Source organism: Uloborus diversus, chromosome 10 (genome assembly GCF_026930045.1).
Source record: "Uloborus diversus isolate 005 chromosome 10, Udiv.v.3.1, whole genome shotgun sequence".
Classification (NCBI taxonomy): Eukaryota; Metazoa; Arthropoda; class Arachnida; order Araneae; family Uloboridae; genus Uloborus; species Uloborus diversus.
In genome coordinates, this window is record NC_072740.1 from 128406641 (window position 1) to 128429039 (window position 22399).

General features: G+C 30.8%; 1 protein-coding gene across 1 annotated transcript; it reads right to left on the minus strand.

Annotated features, from left to right (window-relative positions):
• Window positions 1–1571: 1571 nt before the first annotated feature.
• Window positions 1572–20668, minus strand: LOC129231557 (uncharacterized). The gene is made up of 8 exons (XM_054865910.1): window positions 20596–20668; window positions 16320–16568; window positions 15665–15916; window positions 12275–12716; window positions 8489–8849; window positions 5557–5688; window positions 1977–2049; window positions 1572–1843 (listed from the first exon to the last, which is right to left on the minus strand). The coding sequence occupies exons 2-8, from the start codon at window positions 16476–16478 to the stop codon at window positions 1715–1717; spliced, it is 1548 nt and encodes a 515-aa protein (XP_054721885.1). The 5' UTR covers window positions 16479–16568; window positions 20596–20668; the 3' UTR covers window positions 1572–1714.
• Window positions 20669–22399: the final 1731 nt, after the last annotated feature.

Here is a 22399-nt window from a genome sequence, read left to right on the forward strand (position 1 = left end):
ATAAGGATAGGGCGTGATTATTTTGCTGCACACCTCCACTGTATCGGTGTCCTGACATCACCAGAGTGCCAGCTATGCGGCTACAGAACCATAAACACTGAACTCCTGCAGGCTTGCTCTGCTCTGAACCATAGTAAAAAATTATTTGACAAACTTTTCAGGAAGGCCCATATTTACTGAGCAGCAAGTCACCTAATGGTTCAACCAAGGGTGGGTGTTCGCTAAGAAGAAGATTTATATATTTATAGAAGCAGTAAGAAAAATTACGTGCTGAATCACAACATGCTGTAATAAACTGCTTTTCTTTTCTTTTTCGTTTTTTAAAGAAAAAACGAAACAATCATTAAAAGGAAAAAAAAGATATCAATGTAGTTTGTTAAACACCCAAAATGGTTAGGTTTTAATCCATAGAGCCATGTTACCAATATGATGAATCTCTAAGAAGATATCATCTGCAACTGAAACAAAATTATGCATTTCTTTTTAATCAAAATTTGTATTTCAAACATTCTTGTGTGAAATAATATGCATAAAGATGTTCCATCCCGCATGTAAAAAACTGAAAGATGCAACTGAGATAAAATTATGCATGTTTTTTTTCAAATAAAATTTGTATTACAAATATCCCAGTTGGAATTAAACATAAAAAGGTCCCCCTCCCAGTTTCAAATACATACTACTGCACTATAAACTTTATTTTGATGTTTGCTAAAGTTAAAATATGATGAAAAAAAAAAGTTTGCTTCTGTTTACATTTGTGCATTTTGTACTAAACAGAACTAGAAAATTAAACAAATGCTAATTCAATTAAAATTTAGCATTTTCTTTTAAAACTGTTAACTATCAATAATTTGATAATTGCTCAAATTTATAATTAAAATAACAAATAAAATTAATTAATTTAGCATTGCAAATATTGAAATATTTTCAATTTTTCAAAATATTCAAAACATTTTAAGGAAACAAAAGGATCGAAATCCCAAACATGTCTAGGTAATTTACCCTGACAATAAAGAGAAGCAATAAATGCTTCCCCGGGCATTCCAAATTAGGGTTGGTTCCTTTTTTGTCAAAAGAAATTGTTTTTGGCTTGCATTTAGCACTACTGCATGGAAAAAATACAGTAAAATAAGTTTTTTTTGATCAGGACAAAGTATCAGGAGGACAAAATGCTGAAATTAACACAAATCAAGGCAAAATGTTTTTCATCATGAAAATCAGGACAACTATGAAGTCTGCTGTCACCTACTCCACCAGAGTGAACTGCATTTTGATGTTTCGTGTTGTGTAATATGCTGATTACATAACTTAATTTTTTTCTCAGCTCCCCATCATTTCATATGAAGCCTTAACTTCATACGAAATAAAGGCTAGGAAGTATGGTTGGTTACAATATCAAAATACGGTAGCCGATATGGCAGCTAACCTATCACATATTGTTGTATGGTTTGGATGAAGTCCTCAGAAAGTTTAAATTAAAGCTGTAGTGTGTACTTTTTAAAGTAAAAACTTTGTTTTTAAAATTATTACAAGAATAAAAACACTTTCATATAAGTCTTTTAATTTATTAATATATCTTGATATGGCACAAAATTAAACTCTGTGTTTCTTCTCATATAAAACCATTTACAGATATAATCTATAAAAATATACATTTCTGTGCATCTAATAAAATATATATATATATGTATACATAATAAATGTGTTTTTAAATCTAAGCATATGAAGATGGAAACTGAAAATTTGAAAGTTTTGAACTTTCTTCTGATTCCAGACTTTGATTTTCAGTATGTTTAAATGCTGACTGCTTCAATGGCCATGTGCTAATCTTTGAGCATGTTCCCTAAAAAGAAATCCTAATATAACATCATAAAGATAAATACACTACAAAAAATGTATTACAAAAAATTTACTTTAAACATAATGATTGTAATGTTGTTAATGAAAAGAGAAATAAATGACTCCTTTTGGCATACCATGAAATTTTCCTTCTTAACTTCAGAAACATTCTCCAGCCCTCCTGGCATACTTTCTCCACTGTTATGTCGCCTGAAAGTAATTTAATTAAAATTTATAACTTTCCAGCTAAGAATGCAAAGTTAGCAAGTGTTTTGGGAGTTAGAAATGAAGAAAATCAAACATATTCAAAAATTTAATCCAATAATTAAGTACTTCACACATTTTTCCTTTAGACGTTCAACAAAATTAACTATATCATTTAATACCTCTTCTATTTAATATTCCTTTTTACTTCTTGATCCCAAATTTAAAACAAAGTTGTAACTTCACATAAAGAGAAAATAACGCCTTCAAACAATGCTCCTTTATAAAAAAAAAAAAAAAAGAACAGCATTTACTCGCTATTTAATTTTTTAAAAAGGCACAGTAACTGCTTATGTCCAAAATTGATGGTGCAACAAAATGCTGTTTTCAAACATAACAAATGTATTTTAGATTACAAATATTTGGCTGTTGAAAAGCTAATGCTTCTATATGTTATAAAGTTTCCATTTTATTTATTTTTTACTTTTTTACATTAACATTGAATATGTTTATGTATACATAGGTTGGTATGGTTTAAACAAAACTGAAGAATTTATTGAATTTTGATCAATATCAAATCGTGTTCATTTAAGGTCTGCATATGACCAATTTTTGCCTGAATTCATGCATTACTTCTTGAGATATAGCAGTTACACATAGTGAAGGAAACGTTAGATTTGTGGTATGCCTTGGTGGAAGTGGGGCCAAAATAAATAACCCTTAATTCGTATGAGAGTAAATACCAAATTTCATTCGATTTCATGCAGTAGCTAATGAGATAAAGTGGTCACAAGAAATGGTCATACAGACAGAGCGATTTTCCAAAACTGGTCAAAATAGATTCAGCATGCCTCAAAACATTTCAATTTGTTGTAGCTCCAAAATTTTTCTGAGTCCAATTCCTTCTTCCACATATTTGATGTAAAAAAAGTACTAGTGATTTAGAACTACAATCCTTGATTGTGGAGACTTTCATTTGTTAGAGACAAATTCAAATTTTCTTTAAAACAATTGTTATGTTTGATAGATTAAAAGTGGGCAACAATGGTTGAAAACTTCTTAAAAGATAATTACATTTAAACAATTTAAATAACGGTAATGTTATTAGTGAATGCATACGTGATATGAAAATATATATGAACATGAAGACTTAACATCTGCCATTCTAAGTGTTGTTCGAAGAAAATAAAATTAAGAGTTTGGTCTTGCACTAAGGTGTTTTTTATTTTGTTAAAGCATCTTTTCTGTAGAACCAGGGTTTAAGAATTATGCATGTACGCCTAAAATTAATTCTAATTTTCAAAACGTATTATTATATTTAAACAGCAAAGATTTCAGTGAAATTTCGGTAACTCCAACAACCAACTAAAAGCCTTAAAAAAATGGTGATATGGGGCAATTTCCCAGTTTTTTTAAGATGCAACTAGGAGTTAAATGGATCTTTCATTCACTGGACACAACAGCATTCAGTTTTAATAGAAGTAAATAACCCTGCATGATGTGATGTGATTTGACTCCCAGTCCTCACACGTGATAGTCTCTTTCGCTTAGTGCATTACCAAAAATATGCAAACATCACCAGTATCACTATAGGTAAGCATTCTAATAAGCATGGTAGAAGATCATCATGTTTGAAATACTAATACTTCCAATCTCCATTATTCAGTGAACCAAACAGCCTAAAAGAATATTGCTGGTTTAAGAGCATGCAATATTTATTTCTCATTCTACATGTTTCTAAAAGCACAAAAGTTTCAAAACAATTAGAATTTATCGGACCAGTTGAGCTGCAAATGATGTGAAGATACTTGAACAAATGAGAGAAAACTATACAAATTAACACTGAGCTCTCCTTTGCGTATTTGCTCCTTGGGTATTTGTTACTTATGCTCTACATTGGAAAACAGAGTTGTAAGATTTTTTTTTTTTCAATTATGGCTCATAAGACACATAAACAAAGAAAAAATTTTAAAAAATGGGAAGGTTCACTTCTTACTGCTTTCCTTTTACTCATCTCATAGCAGCTTGGACCAAATGACTACACAATTGCTTCAACTTCTGGAGCGATCTAGTTAACCCCAGTTAATACTAAGAAAATATTCTAAATTGATTAGTTTTTAGATAAGCTCTGTCATGAGAACAAGGTAAGTGGTGGTGGCGAGTTATTCTATTGCCTATGGCAGCAAACTTCATGGTTGGCCAATTTTGCTACAATTTAGTTTAAATGAAGATATTTAGCACTTTAAATTCCAAGAGTTAAAAAACATGCCTGACTGAATATGTGTGCTAGGAAATCTTTGTATTCTACAAAGTTTTATTGATTTAATAACTGTATTAAAAAGCAAACTAGATTGCGAAAACTTTGCAACACTGTTCAACATATGTTACTATGCCTCTTAGTTTAGGGCAGATGTACTAAAAAGACTATCTTTGGGCATATTATCAGCAATATGACATTGTTTACTTGCTTGAAATGAAAATTACAATTAAAAATTTAAAAGATTTAATGATAACTTTTTCTCCTTTTTAATTTTTTTGTTCTCAAAAATAATGCAGAATAGTGAATTTCCAACAATGAAACCAAAAAAATAATGAAGATAAATAAGTATATGGCTGCCCCCTCCCCTAAGTAAAACTTCACTCATCACAACTCAGATAAGGGGACATTCATTAATTATGTAGGATGATTTGGCTAATTTTGACCCCTCTCTCCCATGTAAGGGGGTGTTTTTCAAACCCCTCTCCCTATTCTTACTTAAGATTCCATTTCATTCCTCCAATAATAGAATAACGAATCTTACATCACTGGAATCAAAATTAAATTCACTATCATTAAATTTAACCTTTTTGTGTAAAGAAATATTTACTAAAAAGTTGCAATTTAGACTGACTTTTTCAACATTTTTTTTTATGTACATGGTGTGATACTAATTAAAAATAAAACTTGCCATACATAGTGTTTATTATATTTCACACTATTCACTCTTTGTAAAACAAATTAAAAAAGCTCATCCTAATACGTTTTTTACCTTCCAGAAGAAATGAAATATAATCCCTGTCAAAGCATTTGGCAGCACGATTTCTAATTTATGATTTGGGAAATATTACGTAAGAATAGTAAAAAGTATAAAATAGTATAACCCCCCCCCCTCAAAATAAGGGTATATAGAGATTTTTCCAACCCCTACTCCCCCTTGGGACCCTTACGTAATTAATGAATGGCCCCTGACTTATTTCATTCAGAGGAAAAAGATGAGTCAAAACTGAAGTTATACAACAACTTGAAAACTAACATTATTGGTTTTAAAAATTAACTTCTAGCATACTAACAAGTGAAACTCTTTATAAAACTAAATTACTTATCAAAATATCTTTAATGCTCAAATTCTATTTTCAACAAAAATATAAAAACAATAATAATAATAATTAAATAAATATAGCACTAAATAGGCTACAGAAAAATAATGTTTAAAAAAAGTAAGAGTTAGGATTGATACCACACAATATGCTTACTTATGAGATAGTTGCGACAATAAATGTTGTGCAAAGAAATTATTCCCATAACTTAATGCTTCAGCATCCTGACCATGAGCTGATGATCCATCATCGCTGGAGCTTCCAGTCTCATACATATAAGAATTCCACCTGATGCAATGAAAAAAAGAAAGATAAGAAAAATACATAAAGAGTATAAATTTTAGCATGAATATTTTCATTGAACTTTTACACAACATGAGAAAAAAAACATAATTTATTTTTTAAAGAATTAATTCAGGAGAATAAAATTAATGAGCACTGATAAAGTGAGATTTTTTGCTTATTTATTTACTTGGACCTTTATTTAATAAGACAATATTGAGTTCTTCACTCGATGAAAACAATATTAACCACCCTGTCAGTCTCGAGTTACATACAATCATGTTTGTGAAAATTGCAACAACATGAAGGACTCAATGGAAAGGAATAAAATTTATTGCACATATTACTCGGACTAGATGGGACTGACCTTTATATTCAATGGCGCTCAGGACCATGACACCTGGCGTTATGCCAGTATGACGTTGGATTACACACTCTGGGTGGTGACGTTCCCATTTGTAACATCTGACGCAAACACATCCATCGTTATAGTGCAGATTAAACCTGGACTCATCTGAGAAGATGACCTGTTGCTAATTCGCACAGCATTGGGTGTATTGGTGGGCCCATCGAAGCCGAAAGTGACAATGCTTGAGGGTAAAGGGGAATCCTTGCATGCAGACCCTGGGCTACAGACGTCAATGAACTGTGGATGCTGCAAGTGTGGCACCTGTAGTCATACTCCAACATTGTTCTAGCATACGAAAGGACGCTATAAAATCCATCACAGCTAGGCAGGTGAGGTGTCAATAATCTCGTGGCATCGTTCAGCTGAGTGAGCTGGTGCGAGTCCTTTGGCTAATTTCATCGTCCTCTGTCCATCTTTTACAAATACGCATCACAGTGAAGGCATTACGCCACGTGTGGGCACTGATTTCACTATGTATGAGTTCACCCTCACGCGTGCAGATCATGCGGCCCCATTCGAACTCGGTTACTCGTTCGTATGACGCTCTGCGTTTTGGACGAGACATATTGAGTACTAGTGACATCTACCATCAGCAGATAATCATACAATGATTCCAAAAAACCTTTACAGCCTTTTATATACGCAGCCTATGCCGCAGTTCAGAGGGCCTAACTCGGTCAACGCATGCACGAGGTCTCTGTATTTCTAATCATTTGCATATCTTATCCTGCTATACATTTCCTGTGAATTTCAGTTCATTTGCATCATTCCTTCTTGGTGTTGCAATTTTCACAAACATGAGTGTATTAAATAGACCAGATATCTCCTCAAGAACCACAAGGAACTTAATTTCTAAAAAATAATTTCTCCTGAAATAATAATTAATATTAGTTCAAGTACTGCTGCATTAGGTTTTAATTTGTTGAGAAGGATTAAATGTTCTTGATTGCATATTTTGAAAGAAAACATAAACATTTCCAAAAGAAACTTTCCATGACAAACATATTTTATTACTGAAATTATTTAATAACACAACTTTCTTGTGTGTTGAGCGTGTTTTGCACTGATGAAAGGCCCAATTGTAGCCTTGAAATAGCTATATGCAACATTTTCTTGACAGTATCTTTCTTTTCCATTCTATTCATATTTCAGCAAAAAACATTTAAATTATTTTTCAGTAATAATGTTCACATTAACAATCTTTTCTTTGAAAAGCAATCTTTTCTCAGTATCTTTAGTCCATGAGTTTTGCTGTCAGAAATTTCTCTTACTAATGGCTCAGTCCTTGCAGATATTATAATCATCCTAATCAACAAATTTAATATTTTATGATGTATCATAAATATGTAAATAATCAGAAGTTTTTAATATGTTCAAGTTCTTCAGGCCAAAGAATCAAAAATATTTTCCAGAATTTTATGTTCTTATATGTATTTCATTTTTATCAGTCTTCAATGTCTTCCATTTTCATTTCTACCATACAACTGGTCCAATTACTTCTTTGCCTCCAATTGTAATGCATTTTTGCTTGAAATGAAGTAAAATTTTTCATATGAGATCACTACTCGGTTTGTTCTTTTATTGTTATTCTTATCTACTATTATTTCACTTTGGGTATTCATATTTTCTGTAACTACAGATCTTCAATGCACTTTTGAACATGAAACCTTATGAACTTCACTATCTTTTGAGTGATTAAAATTAAGAAAGATGCAGCATGAACCGAAAAGAACTCCAATGAATCATATTGCACATGAACCAAAGAATTACCTGAGCCAAAGAACTCCAAAGGTAAGTGCAGTGATTAAAAAAAATGTCAGGCTACAATATTTCAAACTATGATTCAAATTAGATTGTGAATCTGTTGTGAATTTATTTATTTCAGTTAAGAAATTTTTCATTGATACAGATTTATCAAAGAACAAAGTATAACTTTTCATTTGATGAGTATTAATTTGAAATAATTCAAGAAAGTGAGTAACTGTGTTTCATGCATCTGCTGAATTTGATCATTAAAAGGAGTGGAATGTCTCTTTCTTTATCACTTTAGTTGCACTCTTCTCCTGTGAATGTCTCCATTTACTTTAAAGGTTCACTTATTATGCACAGCATACTGAATAGATTTTTAAATCCAGTCATTCTCCGAAACCTTAACATGTAACATTGACTTCCATTATAACCTAAATTGAACCAGGAGACTACTTTAATCCACCATTCCTACATTTTAGCATGAGACCATATGATTATCATCAGGATAATCACATGGCAGAAGATAATTGAGACTAATCACAAATGTTCAAGAAAAACATTTATACACAATGCCGTAAATGTTTAAATTGAAAGCTATGTCTGTAACACCTACACTTAAAAAAAGTAATTATAGAAAATATTCATTACCTCTGCAGTTCCTTGTTTTCCCAGTGATAATCTTTATTTCCATTCAACAATTTTAAAGGTTCTGAAGTAGATGGCAACCCAGAACAGTTCATATTATCAGTTCTCCAAATCCAAGAATCATGGCCAAAGTTGATGTCTTTATTTTCTTTAGCCCAAGAAACATGTGGACCCAACGCTCTTGAGTGAGTTAGACCAACACTGTCGCGTAATAAATGATACATTGGAGTGCTGTTTGAAGAGTAAGGAATGTAATTACGGTTTTCATGGTTTAAGTTACTTGATGACTGTTGACTAGGAGTGCATGACAGAAGATTTATAACTTCATCTAAATCAGAAGGCATTGGGGTGGCTTGGGAATGTACTACAAAGGGGAAAAAAAGAAACATTAAAAAAGTGATGATTCACAAAGATACAATACATAGAATGCTAATTATAATATAGAAAAGGCAAAATATAAAGATCAGAAGAAAAAAAGTGCACTAATTGCTTGAAAAAGGTACATGCAATAGAGAGTCATTTGATGTCAAATGTCCTAGTCCTCCCAGCTCAACCATCTCCAATTTGGATGAAATCTCATAGAGATGCAGAGATGCTTTTGAAACTAACCTATGCAAACTTTGAGCTTCTGAGATCCAAATACAGAGGATATAGGATATCCCATAAAAGTTCTCCAAAAGGGCAAATCAGCTTTCTGAAACACACCGAAATGTTTAGGATAAGGTTGCAGAAAGTTTTATCACAATGGAAGCCTGAAATTTTTGGAGCTTATAGAACATTTGGCTCTAGAGAACATTTGGCAATATACGTTTTAGTATTTTTGAGCTCTTTAAGATTTTGTGCACCGTGCATATGAACTCATAAAAAAAAAGCACATTGGGGACATATTTTTCTAGATTTTAGGTTGTCATAAGATTTGAAGAAAAAAAATTCTCAAGCTCGTACTTCGTAATTTGATTGTTAAAATGCTTGTTTCGAATGCGTTATAAATTCAGAGAGTAAATATTGATTTTCTAAAAGATAGTGTCATCATCCAAAGCAGCTACCAAAATCATTCACATTTTAAGTAGCCTGTTTTCAATGCTTTGTAGCTCAAGTTTGTCACCTTGGGTCTTCATTTTGTTAGTACCATTAGAAGGAGCAGATTTTTTCCTACCAAAATAGGTTTTTTTTTTCGATTGTGTTCTTTAGGATAAAGATGAAAATGAACTTGAAATTCTGTCAGTCGATCACGAGTAAAACTTGTTTTACAATGTAAACCAGTTTATAGCAATCTTACAACTGTTATTAGCCAGGAATAGTTTTTTATTTTTCTTTTAGAAAGTTAGATTGCAAACTAAAGCTCTGAGAAACAGATAACTTCTTGTTCTGTCTATTGTATCAGTCTGTTTCCAGAACAAGATATTTTTTTGTTTCTACCATAATTAATTTGCAAACTAACTTTTTAAACAAAAACTAAAATACTTTTTCTGACTAATAACAGTAGTAAAATCACTACAAATTGGTTTCCATGGCAATCACTATTTGATATACATTGTAGAATGGGCTTTTCTCATGAAAGATAGTTTTTTAAGTTCATTTTTTATGCTTATTTGAAAGAACATAAAAAAATCTATTTTGTTAGCAAAAAATCAGTTCTTTCTAATGGTACTTACAAAAAGAATAGTAAAGGTGACAAACCTGAGCTACCTCGCACTGAAAACGGGCTATTTTTTATGTGCAGGATTTTGATAGTCAACTTGAATGAGGATGTTTTTCAGAAAATCAATATTTACACTCTGTAGCTAGAGCAAATTAAAAAGAAGTATTTTTACAATAGAATTACAAAGAACAATCTTCAGAAATATTTTTGTTCAAAATGTATGATATCCAAAAATCCAGGAAGAAATTGCTTTGCCAAGAGTCTATATGCATGAAATACAAAAATTAATGACATTAAACTCACAAAAATAATTAGAAGTATTGGCAACCAGAAATACTGATTTCTGAAGAAATTTCCCAAAATTTCAGGCTTCAAGTGTAATAAAATTGTCTGCAACTTTAGCCTTAACATGGTGATTTATTACGAAAGACAGTATTTCAGGAAAAGTTACCCACCATGCTTCTTCAGGAGTTTACATGCATGCTACACAAATCGATTGAGCTCAAAATCACAAAAAAATTAGAATGTAGTAAAGCTAAGCATACTTTAAGCTCCCTAAATTTCAGGCTTTTCGTGTTTTTTTTTTGCAATCTTAATCTAAACATGGCAATTGGTCTCACAAAGCTGATCCATCATTTTTGAGCTTGTTTTGGGAGAACCTACATCCTAAGTATATGAATCTTGAAGCTGAAAATTTGCATGGGTTAGTTTAAAAGGAATCCTTACACCTCTATAAAATTTCAACATACGGTGATCTCTCGCTTATACGCGACCTCTGTTACATGCGTTTTTCACTTATGTGCGTTTTTCTCACAGGCCCGGCCAGCGATATAGGAAGACAATGTTGACTCTTGTTCATTTATATGCGAAACCAAAAATGCACCTTTCACTTATGCGCAATAAATTTTTTGAAAGTTTTAGTTAAAGCAAGTATTCACGCTTTGCTTATCGGAGGATTTGTACCCTTCTTGTTCTATGCTTTGGAATGTATTCACACACCTTTATTTCATTGTTCGGATTCTTCCAATAACGCATTCTTTTTCACACAAGTGTGCAATTGAGGGAGGAGTTACTGTTGTGATTGACATCAAGAAGGGAGAAAGGGTTATATACGAAAAGAATATAACCCTTTACTAAACTCGCAACAAGTTACAAAAAGTCATGCTAAAGTGGTAAGTGTTGACGTAGCCTGTCGAGGATCTTTTGCAAGGTCGTAGACTACAGCTCTGATTACGCTACATTTTTTACGTTCAGGGGAATTCGCTTACGTACTGTACATTGTATAAAAAATGATGAAATGCACAACTTCAAATTTTATACTTTTATTAAATTACAATGCATAAACGGAAATTATGTGCTTATTTATTCATTAATATTAGTAATGTACTATTAGTATTACAATAACTGATGTTAACTTATTGCATTTAGGCTTATTTTTTGGGTTTTTCACTTACGCGCGAATCTTACTTGCGCGCGAACATTTCATTGTCCCCTTTGGTCGTGTATAAGGGATAGATCACTGTATTTGTATATAGTCGAGATGGGATGATTTAAAAAATCGGGTCAGTTGACAGGGAAAGACGTTATTACTAATTATAGTTTAGTAGCAATGTTTTTTTCTCCTTTCTTGAATTTTCAAAGTAAGATTACTTGAATGTAACTATTTTGTTTAAAAATAGCAACAATAGAGTAAATTTATGTATCATAAAAATATTTACAAAAACCAGGCTATGTTTTCATGCAAAAACTAGTTTCAGTACAATATATTTCAAAAAAAATTAACAATTCTTAGAAGAGAAAAAAAACACAAATCCTGATTTTGAGGGTGTTTTTTTTTTTTCATAATTTTGAAAACATTTGATACCAATGCAGTATAATTATACCTTTACTTTTTTAATCAGTGAAATAGTATGTACATTTATTCATTACATAGTAAATTATAAAATAACTAACAATAAAATTCATGCAATAACATTCAATGTGATTATTTCAAATGGATCAAACTATTATACTACTTTAACAGAAATAAAATACTTATCACAAGCATATTAGAACATTTGGTAGGAATGCAATGTTTTCAAACAGCAAATTAAAAATTAGATGAGTGAAGAAAATTAACTTATAAAAAAGCTAAATTGATTTCGTACTTTTCTCCGTAGATTCAGAACTACCAAATTGGTCCGAAGATTGATCAGATGTTGCCCATAATGCGGATGATGTAGACCAGACACAATTAGCATCTTTGTCATCAGAAATGTCTTCAGATCTAAAAGGAGAGTAAGCTGCAGCATCTTCTGGACTCTGGGATGATGCAGAAGAATTAAAATGGATTTGATTAGTTTCTGCTGATTCACTCATTTTAGAAAGTCCAACTTTGCCAAATAGTTGTGAAAAATGCTTTTTTATATTCGAGTTTAAATGATTATTCATAAACATTTTTGATGAATGTCTGTCCATTGATCTCCATTGTGAGCTTTGCCTAAGAGAGTCATTTGAACAATGTTTGGTTAACTTAGATAAGGATTTCCAAGTACTCCATGAAAACTGAGCTTGTAACTCTATAAATGAATATAGGCAAGTTCCAATTACCTGCAAACGAAAAGATGATATTACTTCAAAGCTGAAACAAGAAATACTAAGACAATCTTTTAGTAATTAAGACACATTAAGAAAAGAAATTAGTTTTGAACTTATAAAAATAAAAATTTTGATTGTAGAAAACATTTTTATACATTCAACATTTGAATATAGAAATTATAAATATGTCCAAGTTGAATACACAGCAGACAGAAGTTTGGCTTGGAGTTTTGAATAACATTAGGAATACTTATAGAATTTAAACTTTATTTCTCTGCTTCACGCACTTGGCTTCTTTTTTCATTCAAATACAATAAATATTTCAAGCCTGCTCATTATGTACAGTTGAACATCGTTCAGGATTATAAAAGTTCAAAGAACCACTGTTTTAGAATAAAATGGATGCACATTAGAAAAACTTTCCGTTCTACAAAATGAAAATTATATTTTGAAGATAGTAAAATGGAAGAAAAAGAAGAAAATATGCACAAAAGCACACAGGGGGCAATGCAATGTAAGTATTTTCTGTAACCTTTTTAATTTATTAAATTTTTATTTAAGTAAATATAGTTCAAATAATTCAAATAATACTTCTTTTCATGGTTTTTGAAATTAGTCTGTTTAAGTAAATATATTTGAAATAATACTTCCTTTCATAGTTTTTGAAATTAGTTAAAATTTATGCTCCACTGGGCACTTTAGTTCTGGCCGATTTGGCACTTTTTATTGACACCCAAGCAGTTCCAGAAAGTTTTCATAACCAAAATTCAATAATTTTCAGCATACCCCCCTTAAAATTTTAACCTATATCTGTCCCTGAAAGCAATGCTCAAACTGTGACCCATCACCACACTTTTGTAAGTGGATTCCTAAAGGTAGTCAAACAATTCAACAAGTATCATATTTATACTTCCTTTTACAAAAAAGGAAGTATTGTATACGCAAAAAAAATTTCACTAAAAAATTGGCCTTAATTTCCATTTTACTTGCCCTCAAATGAATATTGAGTTTTTTTTTAACCCGACCACACCTGGATATATGCCTAAGAACGTATAGACACCCGCAGTAACGAGTTTTCTTGTGACGTCCATATGGTATGTGTGCAAGTATCTTGCATAACTCAAAAACGGCTTGTCCTAGAAAGTTGAAATTTCGTACATAGACTCTTAGTGGGTTCTAGTTGTGCACCTCCTCTTTTGGTTGCATTTAGATGTTCCAAGCAGGGTCTTTTACACCTTTTTGTAGTAAAATCATTGTTAATTTCAATGAAACTCAAATGGTGTTATAGTTTGGCAAAATATGGCCACGCTTTTGGTTGCCAAGTTTTGTCTCCAACTTGGCGACAAATTTGGCGTTTTTTTTTTTTTTTTTTTTTTTTTTAAATCTAGTTTCAATATGGCCATATTTAGAGAGTTAACCCATAGACTAATAATAAGAGTAGACCAAGCTATGGCAACCCTTTTGCTGCTCATAAAACAAACCATGTGACTGGTGGATATCCTAGCAACAGCAGGCGTTGATCGTAGCAGACGATCCACGCCAGTGCGAAATAAAATAAATAGAATTGATGGAACACGGAAGAATGATCTTTTATGGAGTCCGATTTGTAAATTTGTTATTCTAAGTTGTAAATATTTTGTTAATATAGTGAGTTTTTCGTTTAGATGGTATTGTGCATTTTCTTTAGTCAATTTTAATAATTCTCTAAGCAATAAAAGATGCAAGCGACCAAGAGGAATCAGCAAACGGTAAGATTTTTACGTACAGTTTCAATTTAAGATACCGATTAGTACATTTTTGCGTTAACGCAAAACGTTTACGCCATTTCGTTCACGCCAACGCTGACAGCTCCAAATGAAATAAAAGTTACCGAAAACTGATCAAAAACTATTACCAATGTCAAAATAATGCATAACTAAAAGAAAAACAGTTCAATCTCTGCACCTGGAAGTTTTTTTTAATGAAAACACATTGTCTTAAAATACATGTCGAGTGCCAAACTATAGATAATGCTGCCATCTAGCAACCATGCTGCCAAAGTCTTCGCCAAGCCCTTCCACTAGTCACATGATACATCTATGAACCAATTTTCTTTATCAGCAAGAATGAGAAAGCTCGGTCTACTCTTATTATTAGTCTATGAGTTAACCATTGCACCACATTAAAACTGCCAACATTGGGAAAATTTATCTCTATAAAATGTTTTCTTTGCTACGGTTTGCAACAAACTTGGGGTGAAAATATTTAAAGTGTTTCTTTGCTTACTCTGAGGCACTATTATCATTAAATTGGAGTAAAAGGAAGTCACGTCATGCACACATCGGCCCGTTTTAATCTGTAGCTGTCTTGTATATGTAATTTCAGAAAGAAAAAAGTAGAGTACACTGCTAAGGAAAAGCATAAAGGTTTTGGGAAATTATAGACAATCTAGGAATGTTTCTCATTTTTCTAGTCATGTTTTCCAAACAAGGTCCCACAAAATCACTCAAAGAATAAAATAATAATAAAGCAGACTCTAAAAAATAGATTGAAACTGCACATGATTAGCATTGTAAGTAGGAAATGCTTTAACATTAATACTGTTGTGATGCAAACAATTTCGTAAATGAACAACACAGTTGAAAAGTTTTAGAAAGAAACAAGAATAAAGTAGAACCTCATTAATCCACACTAATAGGGAATACAGATCCTCTGAATTAATAAAAGTTTGGATTTAACAATATAACCTATAAATTGAGCCAAGATGCACAAAGAAACTACTGTACACAGTAAAAATATTAAACTGCATAAGTGAAAATAACAAAAATGCATGCGCTAATTCGCCTTATATTTTGATAGTATGCACATCAAAATGGCAGTCCAGATTAAGGGAAGTCTGATTTAATACAGTTTGGATTAATCGTGGTTTGCTGTAGTTTTTAAGCTGCTTTGGTAAAAAATAACATATTTAAGAAATGAACCTGAAAACTTTCAGAAACTGTATGGTCCATATCTGTTTCATCTGAGGAAACTTCTAATGAATTTAAGATTTCTTGTAGCATCATCAGTGTTTCTGTTTTCACAGCAGCACTGGCACTAGCAGTCACTTTACTTATATCCTCCCATATAGATAGAAACTGCTGTGAAATAGTATGGTATGCTGGTACTGCTTGCACTGTGTGATAAAGATTTCTGGCCAAATTGGATCCAGCGACACATAAAGAGTTAAGGGCCTGAAAGTAAATACAAATGAACATTATTATTTGTAATGCAAATTAAAAACAAAAAAATTCGTTTTATAAATGCATATTGAAATAGATACATTATTAAATTTACAATCTACTACGGAAAAATGATGACTAAGATGTTGCAATGTATTATTACATTCTAAATCGTTAATGTAAAACAAATTTAAAGAATGTAAAACATAAATTTTAAGTTTGACAACAATTACACTAAGGCATATGCTTGTGCAATGTTCGGATTGTGATTATACAACTGAATAAATGAAGTTTTACTGATCGTAACTCTCAAGAAACAAACAAGATGATTATAGAAGTCAACAGTTTTGCTTTATGGAAAATACAAAAGTTAATTTATTACAAATCTTTCATACAAAATGAAAATGTTACATACCTGAATATAGGAGCAGCAAAGGTCCAGACAGGTGCAAATGTCATTCATGAAGCTATGTTTATCAAAATGATTTTGGGAAATTTTACTGAAATGAGGGAAAGAAAATGGTTCTTGAGATGATTTAGCACTAAAGTGAAAGTGTCTGCGTAAATTTGCCATGCTTCTTCTCAAATGTTGGACAGTGGTGAAGTATCAAATGTGATTGAAAATCATGTATTGATTCAGATGACTTCAACAGGAAATTTATTTCTAAAAGGTAAGAAAATGATAATGAGTTTGAGAAACATACTATTATCAGCAAATAAAAATTTTTGAATACAAAATTTAAGTTTATATATCAAAATATTGGATGAAGAAGGCATGGATTCAATTTCTCTGCAGTTCTTGCATATTTGCACTGTTACCTGTTGTCAGAAATGGTAACTAAACGTTATTTGTTTGGATAAAGTTCCCTGGTTTCCCAAGCATAAGGCAGCGAACTATATATTTTCATCATGTTCCATTTTTTGTCTATTTATTTTCAAAATGTATCTCCTTTTTTGGACAACCTTTACATATAATGTTTACCAAATTTGGTAAATTTTTGAAGTCATTAAAGATGGTCTTAATTTAGAGTTATGCTTATCAGATATAGTTTCTGCCTCTTATTATAACTCTTGAACTAAACTTAATTAATACACATGTTTGCTCTTTATCTAGTTAAATAAAATTAAATACAACTATGTAAAGAATCTGTTTTCACATATATATTACTGAAAACCTTTGAGTATATTTAAGTGTTAATTTGTTGCCTTAGATTTATTTTAAAATAAAATATATCATACTCTTATGGAATAAAGGTAATTTTTTTAAGCTTATATAAATTTGAATTGACAAAACTATGCAAAAAATAAACTTTAGGGTTTCATGGACAGAGTCGAGAATAAGGTTAGTCTTACCAATAGTATTTACAGGAGATTGGATCAATAGAGGGGAAAAAAGGCAAATTTTTGCGAGACAGAAAGTTTTTTCCCCCAAGGTCTTTTCAAAAAGGTTTCAAGCGGGAAAAATTGAAAATTCTAGCACAAAATAATGTATTCAGAAATTTAAGGTTCACATTCTGCAGCTTTTTTCTGTAAATATTTTTATCGGTTCGGTATCGACATGAAAATGCTTTGACAATGCAACCTGTAGGGTAATTTAATTTTCCTGTAGACAAAAGTAGGATTAATATTTGTTACTTTTCTCACTATAACTTAACACAGGACTGAATCAATTAGTAGAAATATTTTAAATAAAATTTTAATATGTTTTCAATTATTATGTGTGGAACATGTATGTAACAAACTTTTAAAAGAAGAAAAAAAAATCAACTTTCCATTCAAAATTTCACTATTTACAAATAAAAAATCTATGTATTGTGAATAATTTAAAGATAATACTTTAAATTTCACTATTATTTCACCACATTATAATTTAAGTAGTTACTAAGTGACAAACCAAAGCTATTTGCTAATATTGATAAAATACATGTGTGGTTGTTTCCCATTCATGACAATTTCAAACCTAGTATTTGGATAATGGCTCTGGGTACAATGTCCTTCTATCAAGGGTTATTTGCAAAAAAAAAAAATACACTGTTATTTGCCATATTTTATTACTTTTGGTCAGGGTCACCCCAAACTTGCCCTTTCCCCAGGGAAAAGTTTGGGGTGACTGTAATTTTTTGGAAGGGGTAAATTCTCAATTTGACAAATTTCAGATTTGACTAAATAATAAAATGTGATCATGCACACAAACCTAAATCCAATAAGAATATTATAGGCATGGAAAAAAAAATCTGCATTAATATTTTCAAATTTTCCAAAGATTATAAATTTTCAGAATTCAACCTTCAAATATTTAGTCCTTTCTTATCAGCGAATATATAATTCAAGAAGTGCAACTCGGCTACTTAAAAATGTATATAGATGCAGTCATAATTTGATTTAAGTTTTACATATACATAAAATTTATTGGATTATGGAAAACATCTTTTAAACAGAAGAGGGAACTAATTTTCATTATAGGATTTAATTTTATAGGAAATTATATTTTTTATAAACTAGTTACTTTTAAGCTTCAAGCTAGGGGTCTGGACCTAGACACCATTCCCTTTCTTACACCACTAATGAAATGAAATAAAAAGTGTTTTCAATCCTACTAAATAATATTAAAAACTTACAAATATTAAAAACTGATTGTTATATCGTTCAACACTCAACCAATAAAAACCCGAAAATAAAGAAATGTGGAAAATATTCCAAACGGTACTAGTTTTCATTTAAATATTAATAAAGTAGTCATCCAAAATATAAAACCAAACTAAGAGTGCTTTACTTATTTCAATGTGCAATTTTAAATTATATGCAGAACACATGGATACCGAAAACTTTGCTTAAAGAGCACAGTTTGCATGAAACAAAAAAATTTCATTGCTATATTATTTTATAGCACTGTATAATATTTATTGTTAGTTCGCCGAGACAAGTCGATATCATTCTCTTCTAGAACAATTACAGCAGATTCCACATTAGGTGAATATTGAAACAATAATCTCATTGAAAGCTAAAACATTCATCCACAGGACATTCTGGGTTGCTACATAAACGAAAATGTGGTACGTGGTACTAAATGCATTTTTTTTTCTAAGCCACGCTCTATTCAAGGCAAATATTAGCGAAGTATGAAAATTTCGATGAAAAACAAAATAATGGTGTTCAGGGTTTCTCGATATATACTGGTCAATATATATCATGATATATATCAGGATATATATCCGATATTTATTTTGAAAATATCATGATATTTTCAATATTTATTTTTTCAACAACCGTATCTTCAACATAAAAATTATATTAATCACAGTAATGATGCTCATTTGTTATTAAAAATAACCAAAAAGTTATGTACTATATTTTTATGATGTATTAATACATTATTAATATAACAAACTAATATAATATTCCTTTTTTACTTGTATTTTATATTCATAAAATTATGAGTAATGTAACAATTTTATTCACATTAAAAGTGCCGAATTAAATATTAAAGGGTGGTCAGATCTAAAGAAAATGCATTATGACTGTGTGACTAATGCATATGTTTTTTTTTTAATCATATAACTGTAAAAGTAGCTAACAGAAGAAAAATGAGTAAAGCAGCTAATGCTAAATTAACTCCTTTAAAATTGATTAAAATGAAATATTGGATATAAATGATTAAAAAACAACTTAAGTTCATATATATTGTAATAATATTAGAAAATAAAGAGTGAGATTTGAGGATGTATTTACTATTTTGATGGTTAGTTTGTGCCGATTGAAAATATTGGATACGTATTAAAATATCCCATATATATAAAAATATGATATTTTCCAAATTTTTGAAAATATCATGATATTTTCGAACTCTGATGGTGTTAAAGACGCAGAAGGTATGGCGTCAACATATGGTCCAAGGTTAACTTGGATTTTTACGAGTCTTTTTTCTCATTACAGCAGATGATTTATTTGCGTAAGATTTGTGCCTGTCAGATTTGTTTTAACCTTTTTTTTTTTTTCTTTTGTAGCTTTATTTAAAAGTAGTTTCCAGAAATCACTACAAACTACTATTTTTTGTATCTAACTACTCACTACTCTTTTTTTTAAATAGTGCGTTCACTAGAAACTACTAAAAAATGTAGATACTACGGTAGCATCTACTTGTTGCTCACTACTTCTAACCGCTGATTAGGATATAATTATGAAATTATAAATTAAATAGTGTTTTTGCAGTATGATATTTTGTATGAATAAAAAATCTGAAAAGACAGACTGAGTGTTATGCAAAATTTTAACTCTTAGACAGTAATCAAGTATTGAGCAAACAAATTCGAAAGAAAAAAGAATCAAAAATTACAAAACAGAACATCAAAACCAGCTGCAACTTTATTTGTTTGAAGCAATTTTATTTTCCATTATTATTTTAATTTTTTTATAGCGATTCATGTAGCATTAAATGTTTAAAGTAACATCATAATCATAAATATCTATACAGATCGTATAAAAGCTTCGATGTACAAACAACGTATAATGTCAAGATCTTCAAACAATGAAAGAACCCCGCCCATTATAATAAAAATTAATAATAATTATGGTGATGAAATTATCTTAAGATGAAGATAATAATGCTGTTATTCCCAGACCAAGCTTTCAGAAAAAAATCAAGGATCAGTTACCTTAATGACATTAAAAATTTTAACTATTTGTTTATTTACCATCAGTTAACTTGCTTCAGAAATGTAAACACAAAATATTACTTCAATGTTGCCATTTTTAATAAACATTTCCTACAGTGTCTTGTGAGTAGGGAGTAAACAAAAGGTGATAACTTCCTAATGTAGAAGCATGGAGTGCAGAAGTTTCGCAACAGAATTTCTGTGGCGCTAGGAAGCGCTGTAGTCGGAATGGATGCTGAAAACTACGTTTTCATATAGGGACTCTAGTGTACTCTACCATCTGGCTTGTTATTATGTTATTTTTTCCTTGAAAGCATACAAAAGCATATTTACATTCAGTTTCGTAATGCGTTTGTGATTTCGTTACAAATTCTAGGCATTAATTTTAGTTTTTGAAGGACTAGGTTTTCCTGCTACCAAATCTGTAAATCTGCGACTAACAACAGATTCATATTTTATGTTGCTAAATGAAAAAGTGATATCATCTTTATTTTCGCAATTGTCATTTTGTCAAAGAAAAAAAAAGTTTTCGAAAAAAATTTTCACAAAGTTTTATTTTAAACATAATTAAGGATTTGGTTGACATTCAGATATATATTAAAAATAACAGTAATAACTGCAGTATAAGTATAAAATAACTACCAAGTTTTGTAACAAAAAATAAATATGTAACATTTTCCATTCAAAATGTATTGTAATGTTCGTTCGTGGTTCCCTAATCAATACTAGCTGCGTCGTCCGCCTTTGCATGATCTACCAAAAAAAAAAAAAGTTATGTGAAAAGCGACGCGTGTGCAACAATTGGGCTTGAATGAGAAAATAAATCTGTAACATTTCCTGATAACGAAAAAATAACCAAAAAGGAAAATTTTTAAATCTCCCGATAACAAGAAAAGCCGCTCAATATAAAGGGAAGAATTTTAGTTGTTCACCGTCGTTGAAAATGCTTATAACTTTTCCCCTGGTGAATTTACAGCTTTGGTGGTTTTGAAATCTGAATGAAGTAAATCTACTTCAGGGGTATTTATCACGGGCTTTGGAACAAGACTGAAATCAAGATAATCGGGTAATTATTTCGGGTAGAAAGAGTCATTTAATGCCAATTTCGTTTCCTAAAATTGAAATTCGAACGGTTTGGTACTTAGTACCAACTTACTTAGTTGTCTTTCGAAAACCCTCCTGCATTGCTTGGTGCTACAGTAACACCCTACCGAATTTTATCGAGATCCAACGCAAATTGTGGAATTTTATAGGCAACATACATATAGGAGTGGGTGGTCCAAAGCGAGTAGGTTAACGAAGAACGCTCGTAAGTTGTAGTTTTTGGATTTCGGTTTTTTCTTAGAAGGGTTCTTGAACTTCAAAATAAAAGTAATTTTTGCATTATTGCAAACCGAATATTTATTTACTATCAAGCATTACAAGCACTTGAAAAACCCGCTTTGCCCTCCAGGGGACCTAAAGCGAGTAAGCCGTTCAGGTAAAGCGGGTAAGCTTAACTAATTGTAATTTGGTACATTTGCCAATCAAATATGAAGTTATAAATGATTAAGTTAATCGGCTAGCTAACTGCCATTATAAAAAAATGTATAAAAAAGTTATACTTATCTAATTTAAATTGAAAAATCTAAGTCAGCACATTCTATCAAAAAAAAAATAACGTTTTAAAGTTGTACATATATCCTATTGAACTAGAAAGTCTAAGTAAGCACATGTGTCAAGAAATTATAAATAAATATATGATTAAATCTCATATTCGCTTTGCCTGAAGTCACGTTTTTATCATTTCAATAATTATAACCTTAAATTTAAGAAAGAAACAATCGAAATGACTAGCGTAGTT

Bases quoted from the DNA above. Each gene is read 5' to 3' on its own strand.
- LOC129231557 (XM_054865910.1), bottom strand. From the start codon at position 16,478: ATGGCAAATTTACGCAGACACTTTCACTTTAGTGCTAAATCATCTCAA. The intron at 12,717-15,664 runs GTTCATTTCTTA...TTTCGTTTGCAG, and splicing joins CAGTTTCTGAAAGTTTTCAG to GTAATTGGAACTTGCCTATA. The intron at 1,844-1,976 runs GTATGCCAAAAG...ATTTCTTTTTAG, and splicing joins TTAAGAAGGAAAATTTCATG to GGAACATGCTCAAAGATTAG.